The sequence below is a fragment of the Gorilla gorilla genome, chromosome 14 (genome assembly GCF_029281585.2).
Source record: "Gorilla gorilla gorilla isolate KB3781 chromosome 14, NHGRI_mGorGor1-v2.1_pri, whole genome shotgun sequence".
NCBI classification, from domain to species: Eukaryota; Metazoa; Chordata; class Mammalia; order Primates; family Hominidae; genus Gorilla; species Gorilla gorilla.
Genome location: NC_073238.2, coordinates 114,233,816 through 114,256,691, shown reverse-complemented (window position 1 = coordinate 114,256,691; position 22,876 = coordinate 114,233,816). Strand labels below are relative to the sequence as shown.

General features: G+C 40.1%; 1 protein-coding gene across 2 annotated transcripts in view; it reads right to left on the bottom strand.

Moving 5' to 3' along the window:
- TM9SF2 (transmembrane 9 superfamily member 2) overlaps window positions 1-22,876 on the bottom strand; it is a 67,502-nt gene that overhangs the window by 19,277 nt on the left and 25,349 nt on the right. For both annotated transcript variants that reach the window (XM_004054684.5, XM_063697477.1), the window contains exons 6-12: window positions 14,865-14,992; window positions 7,717-7,846; window positions 6,590-6,714; window positions 4,893-5,004; window positions 3,659-3,738; window positions 2,786-2,894; window positions 463-595 (exon numbers count right to left, since the gene is read on the bottom strand). In XM_004054684.5, coding sequence (XP_004054732.2) covers window positions 463-595; window positions 2,786-2,894; window positions 3,659-3,738; window positions 4,893-5,004; window positions 6,590-6,714; window positions 7,717-7,846; window positions 14,865-14,992 — 817 coding nt within the window. The remainder of the gene's footprint in view (window positions 1-462; window positions 596-2,785; window positions 2,895-3,658; window positions 3,739-4,892; window positions 5,005-6,589; window positions 6,715-7,716; window positions 7,847-14,864; window positions 14,993-22,876) is intronic.

Here is a 22,876-nt window from a genome sequence, read left to right as displayed (position 1 = left end):
GCAGCTAAGCCTGCCCCAAGTCACTTAGATTTTGAGAACCTAAAGGATGCTCAGAAATAATCTGGCTTACCTACCCACTTAGAAAAACTGTGGGTTTTTTTTTTTTTTTTTTTTTGAGATGGAGTCTTGCACTGTCACCCAGGCTGGAGTGCAGTGGCGCAATCTCAGTTCACTACAACCTCCTCCTCCCAGGTTCAAGCGACTGCCTCAGCCCCGCAAGTAGCTGGGATTACAGGCACCTGCCACCATGCCCAGTTTTTGTATTTTTAGTAGAAAGACGGGGTTTCACTATATTGGCCAGTCTGGTCTCGAACTCCTGACCTTGTCATCCGCCCGCCTTGGCCTCCCAAAGTGCTAGGATTACAGGCATGAGCCACCACGCCCGGCCAGAAAAACTGGTTTTTAAGCAATTACTGTATTTAGAAAGTATTTTCTACTTGAAAATTTTCAGTTAACACTTACATAGAGTCACAAAGGTCATAATTAAAATCTGTGTCCCGGATCCTAGAAAGACTGATAGCAGCATCCCTTTTCTAGGTGGACGGAATATATCACCATGAACAAGTTTCCAGCCAAATTCTTCCTGGGCATCTTCCTAAAAGGGGAATGAAATCAGTTCGATTGTCTCATGGTATCAACAAGATAACTATAGACAGTTTGTTCACTGTTGAATATGCTGTTACAGAAAAAAGTTTTTTTTTAAACTTAAAAATGTTAGTACCTATTTCAATTTTGAAGAATACAGCTTGACTCATGGAGCTTAATATGGCTTTGTTGAACTGTCTTATATGTCAGTTTCTTGAATTTATGACATTAAGGTCTACAAATATACTTATTGAGAAACTTTACAAAGACAATGTGATTGCTACCTAATTCTACTCTAAGTCAAGCTTTGTGATCTGACTTGATGACGATTTTTAGTCACATTCTATCCTCCTCATCCTACTCTTAATGATCTCCACAATAAGCAAATGGCATTAGCTCTCATATTCTAGCTACTTTGCTAATACAGTAAGCATGGATGTAAACATTCATTGAGCACCAACTATAAGCTCGGCTCTGTTTAAAACACCAGATACCACAGTGAGTGTAACAGAAAAATTCCTACTCTCAGGAGTACATGATCTCATTGGGAAGGCAGACAATAAACAAAGTAAGTCAGGAAAGTATACATTAGATGGTAATAAGTGCTATACAGAAAAACAGGATGTATGGGTGTGTGCAGGACAGGATGTAACATATGTGATGGCTGGGAGGGGTTCAATGGGAAGATCACATTTTGTAAAGATCGGAGGGAGGTAAGGGAACTAGCCATGTAAATGAGGGGCAGACCTTCTTAGCAGATAGAACAGTGAGCTTCGTGAAGGCTCTGAGGTGGGAACCTATGTCTGCCTGGTCTGAGGAACAGCAAGGTAGCCGGCACAGGTGCAGCAGAGTGCTGAGGTGACGTGGGGCCTTAGAGGCCACTGTAAAGCCTCTGACTCTTGCTCTGACTGAACAGAAGTCCCTGGAGGGCCGTGCTCAAGAGTGAAATGATCTGACTTCTGTTTGAGCAGTTTCACTCTGATTGCTGTGCTAAGAGATGGGAAGTAGGACAGGGTTGTGGAAGCAGTCACCACTGGCCTGGTTCCACATAGCAATGCTGTGCAGATTAAGATAAAACTCCATTAACAGCAATTATGTGGAACAGCCAATTATAAGCAGAGTATTTTAAAATCATTTTAATATTTAATAAGACATAAAATCAATAAAAATCATAGGAAAAGAAACTATAGAGTACAAACGTTAAAAGCTTATAAATATTCATATATATTTTCCCCAATCAGAACAGGTCAGAGAGGTTGGGGGACAGGAGGCTGAAGAAGCTGGGGGAAGAGAATACAATAAAAACCTGAGTTTTTTGCATTCATTTCAAATTACTGTGATTCTTGTGAAAATTCTTTTATTATGCTGCCATGAAATGAAGAGTAGAAAATGTGTTAACACTGTGCAACTTAAAAAGTTTGAGACTAAAGAGGCTGGAACATGCAATTATTTTAAATATACCAAAAGGTTGAAATGATACAAATTTGTTAAAATTAATTTTAAAAAAGTAAACAACCACACAAATAAAAATTGCTTAGGAGTTATTCCATTCAACTTTGTGGTTTCACAAACGGGTATGTGTCAGGGATGGAGAAACCTTACAGAGTTGTAACTGTGCACCTACACCCCACGCTGCACCAGTCCATTCCCACACAGGAGGCTGTGAACAGGTCAGCTCCCAAGGCTGTGCTGACTCCATTTCTATTTTTTTTTTTTTGAGACAGAGTCTTGCTCTGTTGCCCAGGCTGGAGTGCAGTGGCATGATCTTGGCTCACTGCAGCCTCCGCCTCCTGGGTTCAAGCAATTCTCCTGCCTCAGCCTCCCGAGGTAGCTGGGACTACAGGTACCCACCACCACACCCAGCTAATTTTTGTGTTTTTAGGAGAGATGGGGTTTCGCCATGTTGGTCAGGCTGGTCTTGAACTCCTGACCTCAGGTGATCCGCCCACCCCGGCCTCCCAAAGTGCTGGGATTACAGGTGTGAGCCACTGCGCCCAGCCAAGAATATTAATTCTTAAGTATCACTTTCTTATTTGAAAATGTGAATTCAAGATGACTTTTGAGAAGAATTTTTTTGTTTTTGTTTTTTTTTTTTGAAGAATGTTTTAAAAGCAGATTCTAAAGCTATTATTTTACCTTTTCGCAAAATAACAATAAACAGTGTCCTTGGCAGACTAAAGACTAAAATGTTTCCACTTACCGTAGAGTCCATCTGATTATATCTAGCAATATCTTTGTGCAGTGTCCGTAACATAATCATAGCTACCATTCCAGATAAGAAGAGAACAATGACCAGGGAATTCATTATGCTGTAGAAATAAGCACATCATGAGTAATCTGTAGCTTAATCCTAGGAACAGTAAAACTCTTTTAAAAACTGTTTCTTGAGTAACATTAAAACAGTCCTGATCAAAATCAAAATGAAAGCTATCTAAAATCCAACAAATTCAATGAACTGTGTTCTTTCATGTTTCCCTCCAGTAGATAAATAACATTATATACTTATCATAATACAGTTTCATAGTCTGTTTAGAACTAGAATTTTTTGGTACATGGTCAATATTATGAAATAACTACTGTGCCCAAATCACTGCCACAACAAAGGACTGGCTTGTGCCCTCAAGAATTTACTGAAGAACAACTTTACTCAGTAAATTAGTCAGTGTCAAAAAGATCAGACAGCAATAGGAAAAGGAGGGTTATGGCAACATGAACAACTCTAGATAAAAGTTTTGAATCATGTTTGAAGGGGATAATAATAAAGTCATAGCAACAACAGCGGCTTCTGTTTCTGAACACTCTTATGTGCCAGACAATGTCCTCAAATGCTCTGTCCCATGATGTCCCTTAATCCTCACAACAATCCCATAACGTGGGTATTTCTAGATAAAGAAACAGACGCTGAGAAGTTAAGGGACCTGCAGTGACTCACAATCAGTGGCTGAAAGCCAGAATTTGAACCCAAGGCCAGACTTTTGAATAAAGTAGAGAGGATTTGAGAGTAAATGAGATGTTCAAAGGGACAGAGGGTAGAAAAGTAGAAAGCAAAAGCAGGCTAACTCTGTACTCTTACCTAAACCACTGAATGTGGGTATGAGGCATAGACTCCAGAATATAGTCCCATCTAGATGCCCATCTGATCTTATCATCTTCCTAGAGGAGATTAAAAAATCCCTTTAAGTAAACATCTGCTGACAGCACATTAAGAACAAAAAAAATTCCCATTCAAAGCTTGCCCTTCCATTGAGTCAACAATTGCAATTTCTAAATTATCTAACTTTGGTTAATCCTGAGATTTGGAGAGTTTCAGATTTACTAAAGTCTAGGGGAAATCAGAGTAAGACTATGCAACCAAAAAAAAAAAAAAAAAAGAATTCCTAGTAATACCTACTAAAAGTATTGCTTTAAATTATAACTAGATGTTTAGATGTCAACATTTAGACCTATATGTAGGTTTTTTTTTTTTTTAAGAAAATAATGGAATGGAATGGAATAATTATTCTTTTCTTTATGCCGGAGACAGCTAACCAGACCAGTCATCCCAGGCACACTGAGCTCTTAATATCTAGAAATATATACTATTTACTGCACCAGGTTTGCAAAATGAAACATTATACGGGGATATTAAACATCACAACTATATTGGATTGCCAAAAGTTTTAAAAAATAGAGGTGGAACACTGCCTAAGATTCTTGCATTTTAACGATAAACTTGCATTTTAAGAAACTTCGCTAATAAAAATACTCCCTTCAATTTTCTAAGACAATCTCCCAATCGGAAACTCTTCATTTAAAGTTCATAATTAAATCTTGATTTTAAAAATGGTGAAAAAATAAAGGTAGAATACTAAGATTCTCATAACAATGAATTTGCATTTTAAGAAACTTCGTTAATGAAAACACTCCCTTCAATTTTCTAAGACAATCGACCAATTGGAAGCTCTCCATTTAAAGTTCACACTTAAATCCTTTAAAGTATGGTGTTGATTTCCCAAATGGTTTCTGAATATATCTCTGGCATTTCCATCCCGTCCTCTAGGCCTGTTTTCTACTTTTGTCTTACATGTATCTCTTATGCTTAACACTAAATCAGGCTCAAGTCTTCAACTTCCTCTATATTCTCATTTAAACTAAGACTCAGTTATAAGAGTGATTATGTTGCTTGGTACACCGACAAACTATCCTAAAAATCAGCTCATTAATAGCTTCGTTATTTGACAAGCATAATCAGTAACATTTTAATTAGTTTAAGTAGTACAAATTTAAAATCAATTTCAGAGTTATACTAAAGATAAGAACAGACTCACCTCGAAGCTAACAGAGTAAGTATAGGCAATTTTTATCTCCCCAGAAGCCTTGTTACTTATGTCCATGGGGGGCCCTGAGCAGTCTGGTTTATCTATATGAGTATGTTTGAAGCTGTGGGAAGAAACATTTTGGCAAGATGCTGATAAAGTACAATTTTTTTTAAAATGAGGTAAAGTAAAGGTTACAGATTTTGTACGTATTTTAAAATGCTGCTGACAAAGGTGAAATTATTCATGTCACATTTAATAGCATAAATATTTACATCATATGTGCACAAAATTATAAACATACTTTTGAAAACACTATACTTGAAGAGCATTTAAATAATCTTTTTTTTTTTTCTCTCTTTTTGGGACAGGGTCTTGCTCTCTTACCCAGGCCTGAGTGCAGTGGTGCCATCACAGTTCAATGCAGCCTCAAACTCCCGGGCTCAAGTGATCCTCCCACCTCAGTCTCCCAAGTAGATGGGACTACAGGTGTATGCCACCACACCCCACGCCCAGCTAATTTTTCATTTTTTGTAGAAACAAGGTCTTGCTATGTTGCCCAGGCTGGTCTTGAACTCCTGGGCTCAAGCAATCCTACTGCCTCAGCCTCTCAAAGTGCTGGGATTACAGCATGAGCCACCATGCCTGGCCTTTTTTGTTTTTTGTTTTGTTTTTGAGACAAGGTCTTGCTTTGTCACCCAGGCTGGTATGCAGTAGTGTGATCTTGGCTTACTGCAGCTTCAAACTCCTGGGTTCAAGTGATCCTCCCACTTCAGCCTCCTACAGGCACGGGCCACAGTGCCCAGCTAATTTTTACATTTTCTGTAGAGACAGGGTCTCACTATGTTGCCCAGGCTGGTCTTGAACTCCTGGGCTCAAGTGATCCTCTCACTTCAGCTTCCTACAGGCACATGCCACCTTGCCCAGCGAATTCATTTTCTGTAGAGACAGGGTCTCATTATGTTGCCTAGGCTGGTCTTGAACTCCTGGCCTCAAGTGATCCTCCTGCCTTGGCCTCCCCAAAGTGTTCAGATTACAGGTGTGAGCCACTGTGCCTGGCTAAATAATCTTATTTTTAAAAAAAAATACTGATGAAGTTTAACTGCCATCTTATTATGGCATGTATTTCTTGACCACCAGTGCATGAGAAAAAGGCTAATTCAATGGCAGAAAAAGTCGTGAAAAAAAATGAAATATTTAAAAAAAAAATCTCATAAATAACTGATATGTACGTTCGTGATAAAAAATAATAAGTTGAAGAGATCTCTTTCAATGGCTAGTATTTCATACTGGCATCTAACACTGCATAGGGGTTTGAGAAATCACAGTACTTGTCCGCTCATTTGGGCCTCTGACCAGAGGAAAGCCACAGATTATCTGAGGCAGTGTTCTTTCCACTACGAAGGGGACCACTGTCCCAACCACTCAACTTCTCCTTCCCCATTGACACGTGGAAAAGCTGTCAAAACCTCCTGACCGAAAAACAAAACACTAAGGCACCTTGGCTTGACCGCTTATCATGACAGGAAAATAACTATTGGTATGGTTTTCTGGACAACCCATAACAATAACAAATCATGCCAAAGGGAGTTTTAGTGAAATCAATCCTGAAATGTCAGAATATTAAGGAGTAATTGAGCCCCAAATACTTATTCTTTGGGTCTAAATTTCACTTATACTTGTTTACTTTTTATCATTAATATAATTACCTTTTCGGTTCAAGTTTAGCAGCCACTAATCTTGCTCCCATGGACCCAGTTTCAACAACATGATAGTATATTTTGATGTCAACATGGTTGAAGATGTAAAATGTATCTCTTTCATGGAAATCTGACTGCAGAACAGAACTTAAAAGTTAAAGGTAGAAAACTGACTACATAAGAGTCAAAACTTAAAACTTTAAAATGGGCTACAACAAGTAAGAAAATTTAAGTTTGAATGGAATTTTAAGCCTTTCACATTAACATGTTTCAATTTTATACTTAAACTCTTTTTAAGCCAAAAATTAATTGGGGAAGGTATATGCTTCTTAAAGTTTTTTTACATAAAATCTAAAAGTACCAATTCAAAAGAACACTAATCTAGTATTTTCTAGCCTTTCATTTAAAATGAAACAAAATAAAATTTAAAATATTATGAGCACACTAAAGCTTATACATTTAAACACTTTTCCTGCCTGGAAGCTTGTAAGTTTGGACTAAACTCATAACCTACATTATTCAAGTATCTCTGGTCAGCACTCACAAAAGCACTAACTGATATAATCAGTTTCATGATTAACTCATGCTACCTTCCACTGAATCAGATCCATTAAGAGATTTAAATCAGGTTGATCTGATTACACAAAATTCATTTTAATATATATCCCCACCTAGTTCTAATTACCTTCTATAGTAATGTCTCTATTTGATTAATCTATTTTTAAATATAAAATAATGGCCTCAAAGACAGATAGGTCTTAAAAAGGGTATAATATCTGACTTCTGCAATACAAATTTAGTTAACTTATAATGAAGCCTTTTTTGACACTCTACTATGTACATTTCGTAATATATAAGATTTATGAGAGTTAGGACAAAGTTCTAGACCTTACCATAGCATTTAACATACAACAGACAATCTCAGTAAATGTTGAACTGAATCTGAATTATTCCAATTCTAAAGCTCAACTTATACATTATTAATCTGCTGTAAGTTTAAGATTGAAGTAGTTGTACTTCAGAACATCTGAACTGTACACTCATTCAATGAATATAACAATTTTTGTCCAGGTAAAGACTGAATTCTATCAAAAGCCATGTTTTAAAAAGCAGAAAAGAGTTTATCATGAACTTACACTAATAACACAGGCATCTTTTGCATGGCCTTTATCTGTAATGTAACAGCCAATAGGAAATCCAGGATTACAGAACCTCTGACCATCTTCAACATCGTAACACCACGTTACAGGCATATTATCCACAATCCTACACATGGAAAGAGGAGTTAAGTTAGAAAAGAACCCACCAAACATGACAAAGAATTACTGCCCAAATCAGTGTCATCACTTTGTAAAATTTAAATGTGTAAATGCCTTAAGATTACAAAAACCACAAAGAATGTTAATGAAATGTGCTATTTCATAAGCAATAACAATATGCCAGTATCTGATACACTGCAGTGATGGAAAAAACTACAGGCTGGTCCGAGTGCAGTGGTGTTTACAACTAATTGATCACAACCAGGTACAGCACTGCTTCATTTGACTAGCCTTAAAAAAAGAAAAAAAAAAAAAACCAAAAAACTTTGGACCTTTTTTGAAAGGATAAATGGTAGGTAGGAAAGAGTTTTATAAACTAATTTATTGCAATTGCTAATTTAACAATACTATTTAGACACTTCACTGTAATTTACCTTTAGCAGAACACTCACAGCTCTAAATAGGTAAACAAAGCAATATATCTAGTTCCTCAGGAACAGTTTATTAGACAGTAGAGAAGGAAATGCCTCTTATTACTCAGGTTATTCAATAAAAAAGGAATACAATTGCAAGATATAGGAAAACATTAAACTAAAGAGCCAGGAGGAAAAGTGAAAGCTATACAAAAAAATTCTGCGAAAACTATAAATCCAAGTTATTTCTAAAAGAAATACTGTTGCAAAGCTAGCGAACCAAATCTTTCAAGTTCTATAGTGAAAAACGACTTACAATAATAAAAGCAGAAAATAAAGTTCTGTAGCACCATATAACTACATTACAGTCCAAGCATGTGGCCCCCTGTGCCCAGAGTACACTGCGGGATACAAATAAAAAAACTACTCAAAATATAGCAGCTATATTACAGTCATAAGATGACACTCCAGGGCATGTTTTATTTGTTAATTAATGTGTGCCTTAGGAAGTAAAATTATGATTCTATATTCACCCAAGGTGTACCTTAATGACCTAATAAAACATGTCTCATCACCTTTAAATGCTATTTAACAGCACCCAGTGTACAAAATTTTAGAATCACCTATACTATTAAACTGCTTATTATTATAATCAGCAGGCTAGTGGTTCCAATGAAAAGACTATAAAATATTAGAAGCATAAACGCATTGTTATATAAAATAAATAATTCAGATTTTCTGAAAGCTTAACGAATCTGTTAATTGCTTTAATTTTTTAGATAGAGATGAAGTTCAATTAATGAATATATACTAGCAATATATAGTATCTTCATGCTACCATACTGGAGGGAAAGTACTACATAAAAATTATAGTGCTAGTTACAAAATGAGAAATTAAGGCGCAATTTAGGTTTTATAAAAGCCAACATCCTAAGTGTATCATTTATATAATACCTTGACATAATAGCTTTTTCTGGTAATAGGAAGCATTTAAAAAAAAAACCCTTTGAAATAAATTTAAGAAAACTTAAAGGATATCTTTTTTTCCCTTGAGACAGGGTCTTGCTCTGTCACCCAGGCTACAGTGCAGTAGCATGATCATGGCTTTCTGCAGCCTCAACCTCCCAGGCTCAAGTGATCCTCCCATCTGTGCCTCCCAAGTAGCTGGGACTACAGGTGCATGCCATCACACCTGGCTAATTTTTAAATTTTTTTTGTAGAGTTGGGGTCTCACTATGTTGCCGGGGCTGGTCTCAAACTCCTGGGCTCAAGTGGTCCTCCTACCCTGGTCTCCCAAAGTGCTGGGATTACAGGTGTGAGCCACCACGCCTGGCCAAAGAATATGATTTTCAATTACTGTCTTCCTAAATTAACAAGTAGTATTTATTTAAATTTCTAATATCAAAAAAATTAAAACTCTCATTTCCAATCTGACAGACTGAATAATGGGAAGAAGACTCGCAAGGATAAAGGCTGAATGACTCCCAACTTTTTATCATGAAGAACTCCTTTCCTTTACTTCTGCCTGCTCTCCAAGGACTCCATTTGAAACAGTTCTACCAATCAAGCTTCATTTAGTAACTACTTGTTTTTCCAATAAATTAATTCCAGAAGTTTCTAATCAGAATAACCCATATTGTCACAATGCACTCAGAAAATTACAGCCCAAAGCAAAGAAAGTTGGCATTTAACAAGTTGGCATTTTTTTCTTTTCTTTTTTTTGCAGTTGCAAGATTTAATAGAGTGAAAACAGAGCTCCCATACAAAGGGAGGTGACCCAAAGAGGGTAGCCCACAGTTGGCATTTCTATGTAGTTTTAACATGAGTACATTTGGAGTATTCATCAGGATTTTGAATTTTTGAAAACAGCACATCATTCTCCTTTGCTAACTTGGTGGGATCTGGGATTGGAACTCACTAAAGTAAAGTATCTTCAAGACCCCTTTATAATTCAATAAGCTATAGTCCAGTGGTTCTATGATACTAAGAAATGGTAAGTACTCTGATAACTAGTTAATTATATTTTCATAAATAAAATGTCATCAAGATTTGGAAATTCAGGCAAGAAGTATAATCACAAACCACACAGAGCACAGCTGAAGAGAGTTTTAAGTGTCTGGTGCTGGTATCAAAGCAATAGTTTCAGGAATCACAAAATAGCTTAGCAGCTACTGACAGAGTAAGCCAAAAAGGTCCTCAAATTATGTTCTAAAGCCCCAAATAAGAATAAAAAATATGGCCGGGAGCGGTGGCTTGCACCTGTAATCCCAGCACTTTGGGAGGCCAAGGTGGGTGGATCAAGAGGTCAGGAGTTCGAGAGCAGCCTGGCCAACATAGTGAAATCCCGTCTCTACTAAAAATACAAAAATTAGCCAGGCGTGGTGGCGGGCACCTGCAGTCCCAGCTACTCAGGAGGCGGAGGCGGAGGCAGAGGCAGGAGAATCACTTGAACCCAGGAGGCTGAGGTTGCAGTGAGTCGAGACTGTGCCACTGCACTCCAGCCTGGGCGACAGAGCGAGACTCTGTCTCAACAACAACAACAAATAAAAAAATAAAAAGTATTCGTCAATTTATGTAAGAAACTATTATTAACTGTTCTTTATAGTGAGAATAATAAACTAGAGCACGGTTCCGATGTCATGGGGGAGAAATTATGATTGATTCATGCAGTGAATTATGAAATTATGGAAAAGACGGAGGAGGTTATAGATTTACAATGTTACCTGACCTGAAAAAAGTCCGTAATATTTTCTTAAATAAAATGAGCAAGCTGCAGAATAACGTGTACAATATTTTAGTTGCATTATTTTAAAAAGGGACACACCCTTTTCTATACCTGCATATGCATAGTAAATATAGAAACACACATGAGAAATAATAGTGTTAGTTCTGTAGAATAGAAATGAGGCTGCGACTGACAGAAGACTTACTTTTACTTAATATTTTCTTGTACTGCTTGTGTTTTCTCATCGGCATGTATTGCTTTATGATTTAGAAAATGATTATGCTCTCCCCAGTATGTCTTAGTGCAAAGTATAAAATAAAATGTGCTATATTCACAAACTCCCTAACAGAATACTGTAAATTCCCATGGGTACATGGTATTTTATGTGTCAACTCTACTGTCTATGCTTAAAATCAAGTTATACAGTAAAATCTCTCTGAAATAGGTCATGGACAGAATATACTCAAATAATGGTTTCAATAAATTCATCAATGTGAATCAACATTTTCCAAATGTATACTGAACTGATTTAAGGGTTACACTTAAAATCATCAACTTTTCTGATTCAACTGCAAAATCATTATTTACCAGCACTTTCTCAGGTAATTTTTTTAAAGCAGAATAGTTGAAGTTTGCAATTGATATGCTGATTACAAATCATTCAGTAAATTTTACTGTCTGATGCTTGCTTAGTTTGTACACTATTTTATTTATTCTTTCTTGTTATTAAGCATCTTGGCATTATAATGAAATCTTTGTTAACTGCATCATAAATTAGTTAAAAATATCTCTAAGTACTTTCCTGTCAGGAGGCTACTGAAGAACTGCTTCTACTACCTTCAGGAGCAAGACTAAACAGTATTCTTTGGTTCAAGCAATTCTCCTGCCTCAGCCTCCCAAGTAGCTGGGATTACAGGCGCCTGCCACCACACCTGGCTAATTTTTGTATTTTTAGTAGAGATGGGGTTTCGCCATGTTGGCCAGGCTGGTCTCAAACTCCTGGCCTCAGGTGATCTGCCTGCCTTGGCCTCCCAAAATGCTGGGATTATAGGCATGAGCCACGGTGCTGGGCTGACTAAACAGTATTCTAAGCACAGAGGGTAGAAAAAAGAGCTAAAAAAAATCACCCACAAGGCCAGGTGCGGTGGCTCACACCTGTAATCCCAGCACTTTGGGAGGCCGAGGCGGGCGGATCACGAGGTCAGGAGATCGAGACCATCCTGGCTAACACAGTGAAACCCTGTCTCTACTAAAAACACAAAAAATTAGCCGGCGTGGTGGCAGGCGCCTGTAGTCCCAGCTACTCAGGAGGATGAGGCAGGAGAATGGCGTGGACCCGGGAGGCGGAGCTTGCAGTGAGCTGAGATTGCGCCACTGCACTCCAGCCTGGGCGACAGAACGAGATTCCGTCTCAAAAAAAAAGAAAAAAAAAAATCACCCACAGACCTTAACAGTCATTCTTTTAGTCAGTCAACAAACTGATAGCTATTGCAGTAAACGCAGGTGGATAGGGCTAATATGAGAAGATAAGAACTGAGGCTTAAATATTATTTTGAAGATTACAAAGAAAAACAACAAGGGAAATTTCAATTACTTAACAATAAGTAAACATATCCCAGGCTGATATGCAATTGATATGCATTGATCTAGCAAATAAGCAGTATTTCTATGGTAGTTTAGGGGAAACAAGCTCTTCGTTTACCAGAAACGAAAGAAATGGGGAGACAAAGGAGTCTTTAAAGTTCCTATTTGCACTGAGGGTCAGATGACAAAGAAGCTGACACAAGCATAACAGGCAGGTTTCTAACAGCACCATCTCCCTCCTTCCAACAGAGCCCCACTAGCCTACACAGAACCCATTCTTATGGGGTTCAGGTAGATGTTACCCAGGTCTGGCCAGTCAGAATGAATCCTTCCCATCACAAACTAGTTCATGGCTGTGCACAGGACTCAGCAACCCAGGGTTCTATGCGTATGGGGGTTGGGTGGGGTGGAGGAGGAGGAAAACTAAGGGGTAGGAGGGAATGCGAGGCCACAGGATCTGGTCAGGTCTCAGCTGAGATCCACGGTTCCTAACCTTATTGGCGTGAGCAAACAATGTGATCTAATATACTGACAGGACAAACATCCAAAAGGAAATGCATGAAGACAGTCCTCCTGTTCGCCACTGAAAGCATCTTACACTTTCTAGAAAAGGCAAAACATATGTAAACTATGATCCCCACAGAATATAGGCATTTCCAAGCAAAATTACTCAGAAGAATAGCAATGGTTATACTTCAAATGTTGGATTTTGAAAGTCTTTAAAAATATTCTATGTTTGACCGGGCGCAGTGGCTCACACCTATAATTCCAGCACTTTGGGAGGCTGAGAGGGGCGGATGTCTTAAGGTCAGGAGTTCGAGACCAGCCTGGCCAACATGGTAAAACCCCATGTCTACTAAAAATACAAAAATTAGCCGGGTGTGGTGGCGGGCACAGGTAATTCCAGCTACTCAGGCGGCTAAAATGCAAGAATCACTTGACCCCAGGAGACGGAGGTTGCAGTGAGCCGAGATCACGCCACAGCACTCCAGTCTGGGGAACAGTGAGAGACTCCATCTCAGAAAAAAAAAAAAAAAATTCTATGTTTGAATATTGTATAATAAGTATATACTACTTTGGAAGGAAAAACAGGACAGTTTTAAATACTTTTTGATTCTGATACAAACTGGTACAGAATTTTTTAATGTTATGTCATGTTTACAAAATAAAAGGCTAAGCAAAATGTAAGCGTTTTATTTGAAGTTGATGCTATTTATCAAACAAAAGTTAAGTTTTGTTTTCCTGTGATTTTTTTCATAGCCCACAAGTAAAAAACAGTGTTTTCACTAGAAGACTGACCCAGGCCCTTCTCCCCAAAGCATAATATGCTACTGTTAACTATTCAGGCATACTTCGTTTTATTGCACTTCACTTTACTGTGCTTTGCAGATATGGTGTTTTTTAGAAATTGAAGGTTTGTGGCATCCTTGCATTAAGCAAATCTATCAGTGCCATTCTTTCTTTTTTTTTTATTTTTGAGACAGAGTCTTGCTCTGTCGCCCAGGCGGGAGTGCAGTGGCACGATTTCAGCTCACTGCAAGCTCCGCCTCTGGGGTTCACGCCATTCTCCTGCCTCAGCCTCCCAAGTAGTTGGGACTACAGGAGCCCATCACCACACCTGGCTAATCTTTTGTATTTTTAGTAGAGATGGGGTTTCATTGTGTTAGCCAGGATGGTCTCGATCTCCTGACCTCGTGATCCACCCGACTCAGCCTCCCAAGTGCTGGGATTACAGGCGTGAGCCACCATGCCTGTATCAGTGCCATTTTTTCAACAGCATGTGTTCACTTTCTCTCTTTGTGTCAGCCTTTTTTTTTTTAAGCAATAATGTATTTTTTAATTAAGGTACTTACAGAGTTGTTTTAGACATAATGTTATTGCACACTTAATAGACTATATGTAGTATAAACATAACTTTTATATGCACTGGGAAACCAAGAAAAACTTTATGTGACTCACTTTATTGTGTTATTTGCTTTATTGCAGTGGCATGGAACTGAACCTCAGTATCCCCAAGGTATGCCTGTATGTGAATAAAAATAACTACTCTATGTACCAGATCTATGTATCAAAAGAAATACCAGATATTACAGTAATCTAAACACAGTTAAAAGACGATACTTTAAATGATGTTGTCATCTTTAACTAAGAGTCACTACTTCAAGCTACGACCACTAGTAACAAAAAAAAGGAAATCAATTAATTTGCTATATTTTACACAATCAAGTAATTTATATAGTCAAAGCAACAAAGATTTCATATGGAAAGGATAAACCCCAAAATCGAAAATATTCATGCCTTACCAGTGATGTTGATAATTCAATAACATGCTTTTTTTCAAGAATTCTAACTTTTGTTTGTCTTCAGCTTTCTCTGTATGGTATGTTTTTGTACAAACAAGCTTACAGGTCTCCTTCTTATTAAACGTAAACTGTATTAAAAGGAAGTGGAAAGCAAATTCAGAAAAAATATCCAGGTTCTTCATACCAATATCACAAATAGAGTAAAAGGGCTAGTCCCATTAAATTACTTAAGTGCATTAATATTGGTAATAAATAAATTTTTAAATTCCTCATAGCTGAATCAGATTTAAATTTTAATCCTACTGTGTTTCTCTAAAGACTTGTCCTCAAGTTTTCCTTTGATACGTTCTTTTTGGTAATTTCAATCGACTTACCTTTTAAATGTAAATAAGTTCTAGAAGAGAAAAAAAAAATCCCATGTAGAACAAAAATGGAACTTTAGTCTCTCCTAGTAATATCTCATGGTCATGTCTTAGGAATTCTGGAGTTAATGGCTTTCTAGTAACAAGCAGACAAATTTTTATGTTCAAATAATCAACAGATGTTAAGTGACCTCTTTAAGTGTCAGGTGATAGAGATTCAGCAGTGAACAAGACAGCATGTGACATTCAGATGTCTAAAATCAGGCTAAACATGACTCCAGAAGGCTGAAATTTACCAGCTATACAACCAGCCATAATTGCATCTTTTAATAAATTCAAATTTTATTACATAAGGTAATTTAAAAAATGGCATGGTTCACTTCTAAGCAGCCCACTCTTTTGTATGTATGTGTTTATTAACATCCCTAAAGCAGGTGCAGTGAAGCAGCTAAGTGAATGTTTAAGCATAGTCCACTGCTGCCACCTGTCAGCCAATGCTTTCATTCTGTCTGCATTGCTATTTCCAATACAGCCACATCTGTACCACTAGTTGATATTTTAAACCTTATATGAACCTTAAAGATTCATTCTTAAAAAGTGGAAAATGGAAAAACAAAAAAGTATACACACTAAGAAATCAGAAGCACAGACACCAAACTTAAAGTAAGTTAAGCAGAGAGAGACAATATTACACCAAAATGGCAAATCTGACACCTCAATCCAGTGCTCACTTCATTAGGTGAGTCAACCTGTGTGTTCAATTGTGAAGGAAATAGCAAGACTAAGGTGACATTAATGTAGTAATAGGTAACATCTGTTTAGTGCTTCCTATGTTCCATGTACTTTGTATATATCAAGCCTCATGTAATCCTCCAAACAACCCTTATCCATCTTTTACAGATGAGAAAACTGGAGCACCAAGTCACATAACTGAGCATCGGCATAGCCAGGATCTGAGCCAAGTGAGTTGAGCTCCGAAGAACATGCTCTTCAGCACAACACCCTACAGCCTCTCCCTGTCATGTGTTTAGTTGGGAATTTTATAATATTTTAAATCATGTTTGGTTACGGATGGAATTGTATTTTATTTATGTTTTGCTAAGGATTTTTAAATATTCTTAGCTCCCAAGGGAAACAAATCCTCCTTATAACACGCAAGCACAGCACTGTTCTGTTTCTATTCGGGAAAACGTGGGATTATAATTTTTCCTAAATTATTTCAGTGAGGATTTAACCTTCTCCTTGGAATAATTCTGAAAATCAAAATATCAATCTAGAGTCAGACCTGGGCACGAGTCAACTCCATCTTGTTAGGAGACCAGGGAAAGCTGCGTAACCCTGCCTCAGCTTCAGTTAACTTATGTGTAAAATGGGAGCAGTACCTGCCTTGCAGGGTTGTCGGATTAAATACAGAAACGTGTGTGCAAAACACCTAGCATGCTGACTGATGAAAATAGGTATTCACTAAATAACAGTTATTGTTATGTATCTCACCACCAGCTTTTAGCAAATAGCAGAAAAATTATATCAAAGTCCATATCTGAGGGAAATCATATAAGGCTGCACACTCCTGGCAAGACTTCTCCTCCATGCAGCCTGAGACCATCAGGATTGATGTGGTTTGGCTCAGTGTCCCCACCCAAATCTCATCTCCAATTGTGATCTGAATCGTAATCCCCACGTGTTGGGGGAGGGACCTCGTGGGAGGTGATTAGATCATGGGGGCGGTACCCCACACTGTTCTTGTGATAGTGAGTGAGCTCTCACAAGATCTGATGGTTTTATAAGGGGCTTTCTCCGATTCACTCTGCACTTCTCTTTTCTGCCGCCATGTGAAGAAGGACATGGTTGCCTCCCCTTCTGCCATGATTGTTTTCCTGAGGCCTCCCCAGCCATATGGAACCGTGAGTCTATTAAACCACTTTTCTTTATAAGTTACCCAGCCTCTGGTATTTCTTCACAGCAGGGTCAGAACGGACTACTACCCATTAGGACTAATGGGCAGGACTAATCAATCCCATTATGCCCTCTACCCTCTGAATATTAGTCACCACCAGAAGTCCAGGATTTCCACGTCATCCTTCCATTCCCACATTTGAATCCCAAAATGTATCCCCCCTCAACTGCTTAATCCCTTCCACTATGCCCTGAAACTCATGTGTCACCAGCAGAACACCCTCTAGTTCCTCAACCTCTTCTCAGAATGTTTTCTGGAGCCTGTTCTGATGAAAACCTGGCTGTCCCTGAGGGATGCTGCCTCACTGGAGTCTTGCTGGTGGTGCCTGTTTTCTCTCATAGGCCCCAGTGCTGGGCCAGACCATTCTCCCTCCTCCAGAAACCTCTAGCTTTGACTCCCATGTGATCAGACCACACCGCCCCTACTCCTTCCTGTTCTTGTCATCTACCAACCCCAGGTCACTGGCCCTCAGCTCCTGGCTCACTGTCACTGCAACACTCCTCCTCGCTCCTGATTCTTGGTGATTACATCTACATCAACGATCCTTCCAAAATTTTGATCCTCTGCCCTCTCCTCCAGTGACTCTGGTCTTCATCCAATTTCAAAGCACTCCCTCCTCTGGTCGCATTCCACCCTGCCTTTATCAATGACAGCAGTCCCAGCCATTATCTCCATTTCAAGCTTCCCAGTGTCAAAGCACCTCCTCCCGTTGTTCCAACTCACCGGCTCAAATGTTCATCACCTCCAACAAGCCCTGGACTCCACTTGAATCGACAGATCCTACAGTCTTTTCACTGTCTCTTACTCCTTTTGTGGCCTCACATGCCCCCTGTGCAAGCTCAAACTCCAAGTTCAACAGTATCTCCATCTTTCATAACATCCAAGGATGTCCTGACATCCTGTGTTCTTCTCTCACTTTTTTGGTATTCACTTGTTAAAACCACAAACCTGGTTAAATCCAACTCAGCAGCACAGCTGGAAATAGCTGGAGATACACAATTAAGCACGCTGGCTGCTGTTACTTCAAACCACCAGCTGGTCAGAGGGTCCCTGATGCAGCCTAGCAGCCGCTCCACACTCCTGCTCTATTAGCTCTCCTGGATCCTACTTGGCTGCTGCCTCCCTCCTCACTCACAGATGGGGTGGCCATGCTGCCTACTTCACTGAGGAATCAGGAGCAATTGCCACATTTACCTCCCAGCATCATGCCCCATGTCTCTGCCTTCCCTCCAGTTACCATGGATGAACGAGCTCACTGAGGCCAACCTCTCCAACAGTACACTAGGTCCCATCCCTTCTTGCCAGAGCAAGGACACCCACGGCAATCCTTCCCTCTCCTAAATCATCACTTTTCCCATATCTACTGATCACACTCATCCACATACACACCTTGCTTAAAGATCTATCACAAGTCCTCCTGGCTGGGAGCGGTGGCTCACGCCTGTAATCCCAGCACTTTGGGAGGCCAAGGCAGGCAGATCACGAGGTCCGGAGATCGAGATCATCCTGGCTAACACAATGAAACCCCATCTCTACTAAAAATACAAAAAATAAGCTGGGCATAGTGGCGGGCGCCTGTAGTCCCAGCTACTTGGGAGGCTGAGGCAGGAGAATGGTGTGAACTCGGGAGGTGGAGCTTGCAGTAAGCCGAGATCATGCCACTGCACTCCAGCCTGGGCTACAGAGCAAGACTCTGTCTCAAAAACAAACAAACAAAAAAAAATTCTATCATAAGTCCTCTTTGGGGCGGGTGCCTTGGCTTATTCCCAGCACTTTGGGAGGCCAAGGTGGGCAGATCACCTAAGGTCGGGAGTTTGAGACCAGCCTGGCCAACATGGCAAAGCCCTGTCCCTACTAAAAATACAAAAATTAATTAGGTGTGGTGGCTGGCATCTGTAATCCCAGCTGCTCGGGAGGCTAAGGCAAGAGAAGCACTGGAGCCTCGGAGGTGGAGGTTGCAGTGAGCTGAGATCACACCACTGCACTCGAGCCTGGACGACAGAGTAAGACTGTCTCTAAACAAACAAACAAACAAACAGTCCTCTTTGAACCATGCCATCCTCCAGTTTCCACTCTTTTTCTCACTGCCAGTAAAATAAAAGTCCTCAAGACAGTTATAGATGTGTCCACCTGCAACTGCTCTTTCCATTCTCTCTCCACCTGGCTATTCTATCACGGCTGCTTTCACATCAATGACCTCCACATTGAAGGCTAAACCCAAGGTCAATCCTCTGTCCTTATCTCACCTGACCCATCAGTGACAAATCAACCAATCCCTCCTCCTAGAAACACTTTCTTGCCTTGGCCTCCGGGGACCACATTCTCCCTGTTACCCTTCTTTCTCATCAGTGGCTCCTTCTCAGTGTCCTTTGCTAGACTCTCCCCATCCTCCCGACCTATAAAACCAGGTGCCCCAAGGGTCTGAGCCTCACGCCTGTAATTCCAGCACTTTGGGAGGCTGAGAGGGGGCGGATCTCTTAAGGTCAGGAGTTCGAGACCAGCCTGACCAACATGGTAAAACCCTGTTTCTACTAAAAATACAATACCAGGAGCCCTTGGGGCACCTGGTGTTATAGGTCAGGAGGATGGGGAGAGTCCTCTGCCTCCTCAAATCTTGTCTTCTTCATCTATACCCACTCCCTCGGGGATCTCTTCAATTCTGTGGCTGTAAATACCATCTATACACTGATGATTCTCAAATATATACTGTGTATATCCAGGATGAAGCCCTTCTCCAAACTCCAAAAGCATATATTTGGCTGTTTATTCAGCATCTCTGCTTGGACACCTAATAAACACCTCTCACTTACCACATCCAAAACTAACTCTTCCCCATCCCCCAACCTGGCTCTTCCCACAGACTGTCCCATCTTAGAAAATAGAAACTCCACACTCCACATCCCATCCCTTGGCAAATTCTGTCGGCCACCTTCAAAACACAGCCAGATTCACAGATTCTGACCTCTTCACCACCCCCTCACCCCTCCCAAGACAGATCATATTTAGATGAGGGAGAAGGCCTCCTACTGGTCTCCTGGCTTCTCCCCTCGCACCCCCACGGTCCATTCTCAGTACAGCAGCCAGGGTGACCCTGGTAAAATCGAAGCCTACTCAAAACCCTCCAGTGTTAACTAACCATCTTGCTCAGATGTAAAGGCCAATCCTCACAGTGGCCTCTGAGTCATTCTGTAATGTGGTCCTGTTACTTCTCTGTGCCCACTGCCTACTATGCTCTATCTTGCTCACCTGCTCAAGTTACACACCTTGGGGCCTCTCTTCAGCTAGAACACCTCCCCCACATATTCACATGGCTCACTCCCTTACTTGCTTCAGGTCTTCTGCTCAAATGTCACCTTCTTGGTAAGGCTTTTTTAAGATTTTAAATCCACCTTTGCAGTAAGCCTATTTAAAATTAGAAATTCCCCACACACCTTCCCAGATTTATTTTCAATAGTTCTTTCCTCAGTAATTGAAACATATATTCTGGTAATTTATTTTGTCTCCTTTTCCCCATCAGCATAAAAGATCCATGAGGACAGAGATTTTTGTTTTGCTCACTGCTGTATTCCATCACAGTGCCTGGCACATGAAAGGTACTGAGCAAATGTGTTAACTGAGTGAATGAATATGAGTGCTTAGATCGGAGATGAGATTTCATAGTCCTGTGAAATGTGGTTCCAGCTTCACATAATACACACAATATCTTGCACTGTTGTTTTCCTGACCTAAACAGAAGTCAAATATAAAAGACGGCAAAGCAGACTGGGATTTTATTTTGTTGCTGGTTGTTACCTCAGTTTTTACAGCAGATCTAAAATAAGATAAAGCTGGGTGTAGTGGGTCACACCTATAATCCCAGAACTTTGGGTGGCTAAGGCAGGAGGATTGCTTGAGCCCAGGAGTTCAAGACCAGCCTGGGCAACATAGTGAGACCCTGTCTCTCCAAAAAATAAAAAAATTACCTGGGCATGGTGGGCATACCTGTAGTCCCAGCTACTCAGGAGGCTGAGGTGAGAGGATTTATTGAGCCTGGGAGTTCAAGGCTGCAGTGAGCCGTGGCCCAGCCCAGGCCACAGAGTGAGACTCAAAAAAGAAATAAATAAATACATACATAAAGATAAAAATCCTTGAAAATAAAAAATCAATAGTGAAATGAAAAACGTTGGTCAATACATTTATGGCTGGCTTACACCTTGGCCTTAAAATGTGCCTGCTCTGTCCCTTTAAGTTTGGGGCTTAGAGAATTTGTTTTAGTACAGATATGGATCCTGAAACATTCCAGAAGACTCAGGGAAAATGTTGGGTACACAATTTCTCCACTCTAAAGCTCTCCTTTTATTATATTTAACCTCAACTTCTACAACAAACGATTAAATCTGAAAAGCCCTAGGCCCCAAAAAGGGTCCTGTGTATGAGCAAGGAACAGTCCTTGCACAGAAACAGAAATGTGCCCAATGACGTCCTACTAAGGGGAGTAACCTGCCTTCAAAGTCTGCCCCAAGGGGCAACACCTCCCCATGGGTTTGAGTATTTTGCTGGGTTTCCTTCTGTTTCCTGCTAGGGACTCCTGCTGTCTTCCTAGTTCACTAAGGGCATTACTGATGTTCTTCCCACCCATCATTTCTCAAGGGCAAGACATAAGTAGAGAGATGGGGCTGAGAGGCTGCTGGAATATTTAAGATTGTAAAATTTAAAAAGCATGCCTAAAAACAGTCAACTGCTATAAGAAGAATGCAATACCATTCAAAGTAATCTTCCAAATATCCCAAGAGGGAAGAGGTGTTTCGCAAGTTACATGCCTGCCCTGCTCAATGGCACCCATGTCCATACACTTTGAGTTCCTTCCTCCTCAATGACTTCATCCCATTAGGCCTTTGAATCTACTGTGTTTAGGAAACTTTAAAAGTTACTGGCAATTTTAGGGTAGACAATTTCAGATTAGAATATTTGAAAGGGGGCCGGGCATGGTGGCTCATGCCTGTAATCTCAGCACTTTGTGAGGTCGAGACAGGCAGATCACCTAAGGTCGAGAGTTTGAGACTAGCTTGGCCAACTTGGCAAAACCCCGTCTCTATGAAAAATACAAAAATTAGCTGGGCATAGTGACACACGCCTGTAATTCCAGCTACTTGGGAGGCTGAGGCAGGAGAATCACTTGAACCCAGGAGGCGGAGGTTACAGTGAGCTGAGATCTTGCCACTGCACTCCAGCCTGAGCAATAGAGTGACACTCTGTCTCGAAAAAGAAAAAAAAAGTATTTGAAAGGCGTCAGACAGCGGCTCACGTCTATGTCTATAATCCCAACCCTTTGGAAGGCTGAGGCAGAAGGATTGCTTGAAGCCAGAAGTTCAGGACAAGCCTGGGCAACAGAGTGAGACCCTGTCTCTATAAAAAATTTAAAAATTGGCTGGATGTGGTGGTATGCATCTATAGTCCTAGCCACTCAGGGGAGTGAGACAGGAGGATCACTTGAGACTAGGAGTCTGAGGCTGCAGTAACCTATGATTGTGCCACGTCACTCCAGCCTGGGTGACAGAGCAAGGCTCCATCTCTTAAAAAAAAGAAAAGAAAAAAAAAGAACATCTGAAGAGGATATATTTACAGTCAAAAACAATCAACTTGTAGTGGATTAAATTTGCACAGTGATGTTTCTTTTCCCCCAGGGCTTCACAGAGTAGGTGCAGGTGCTGGAG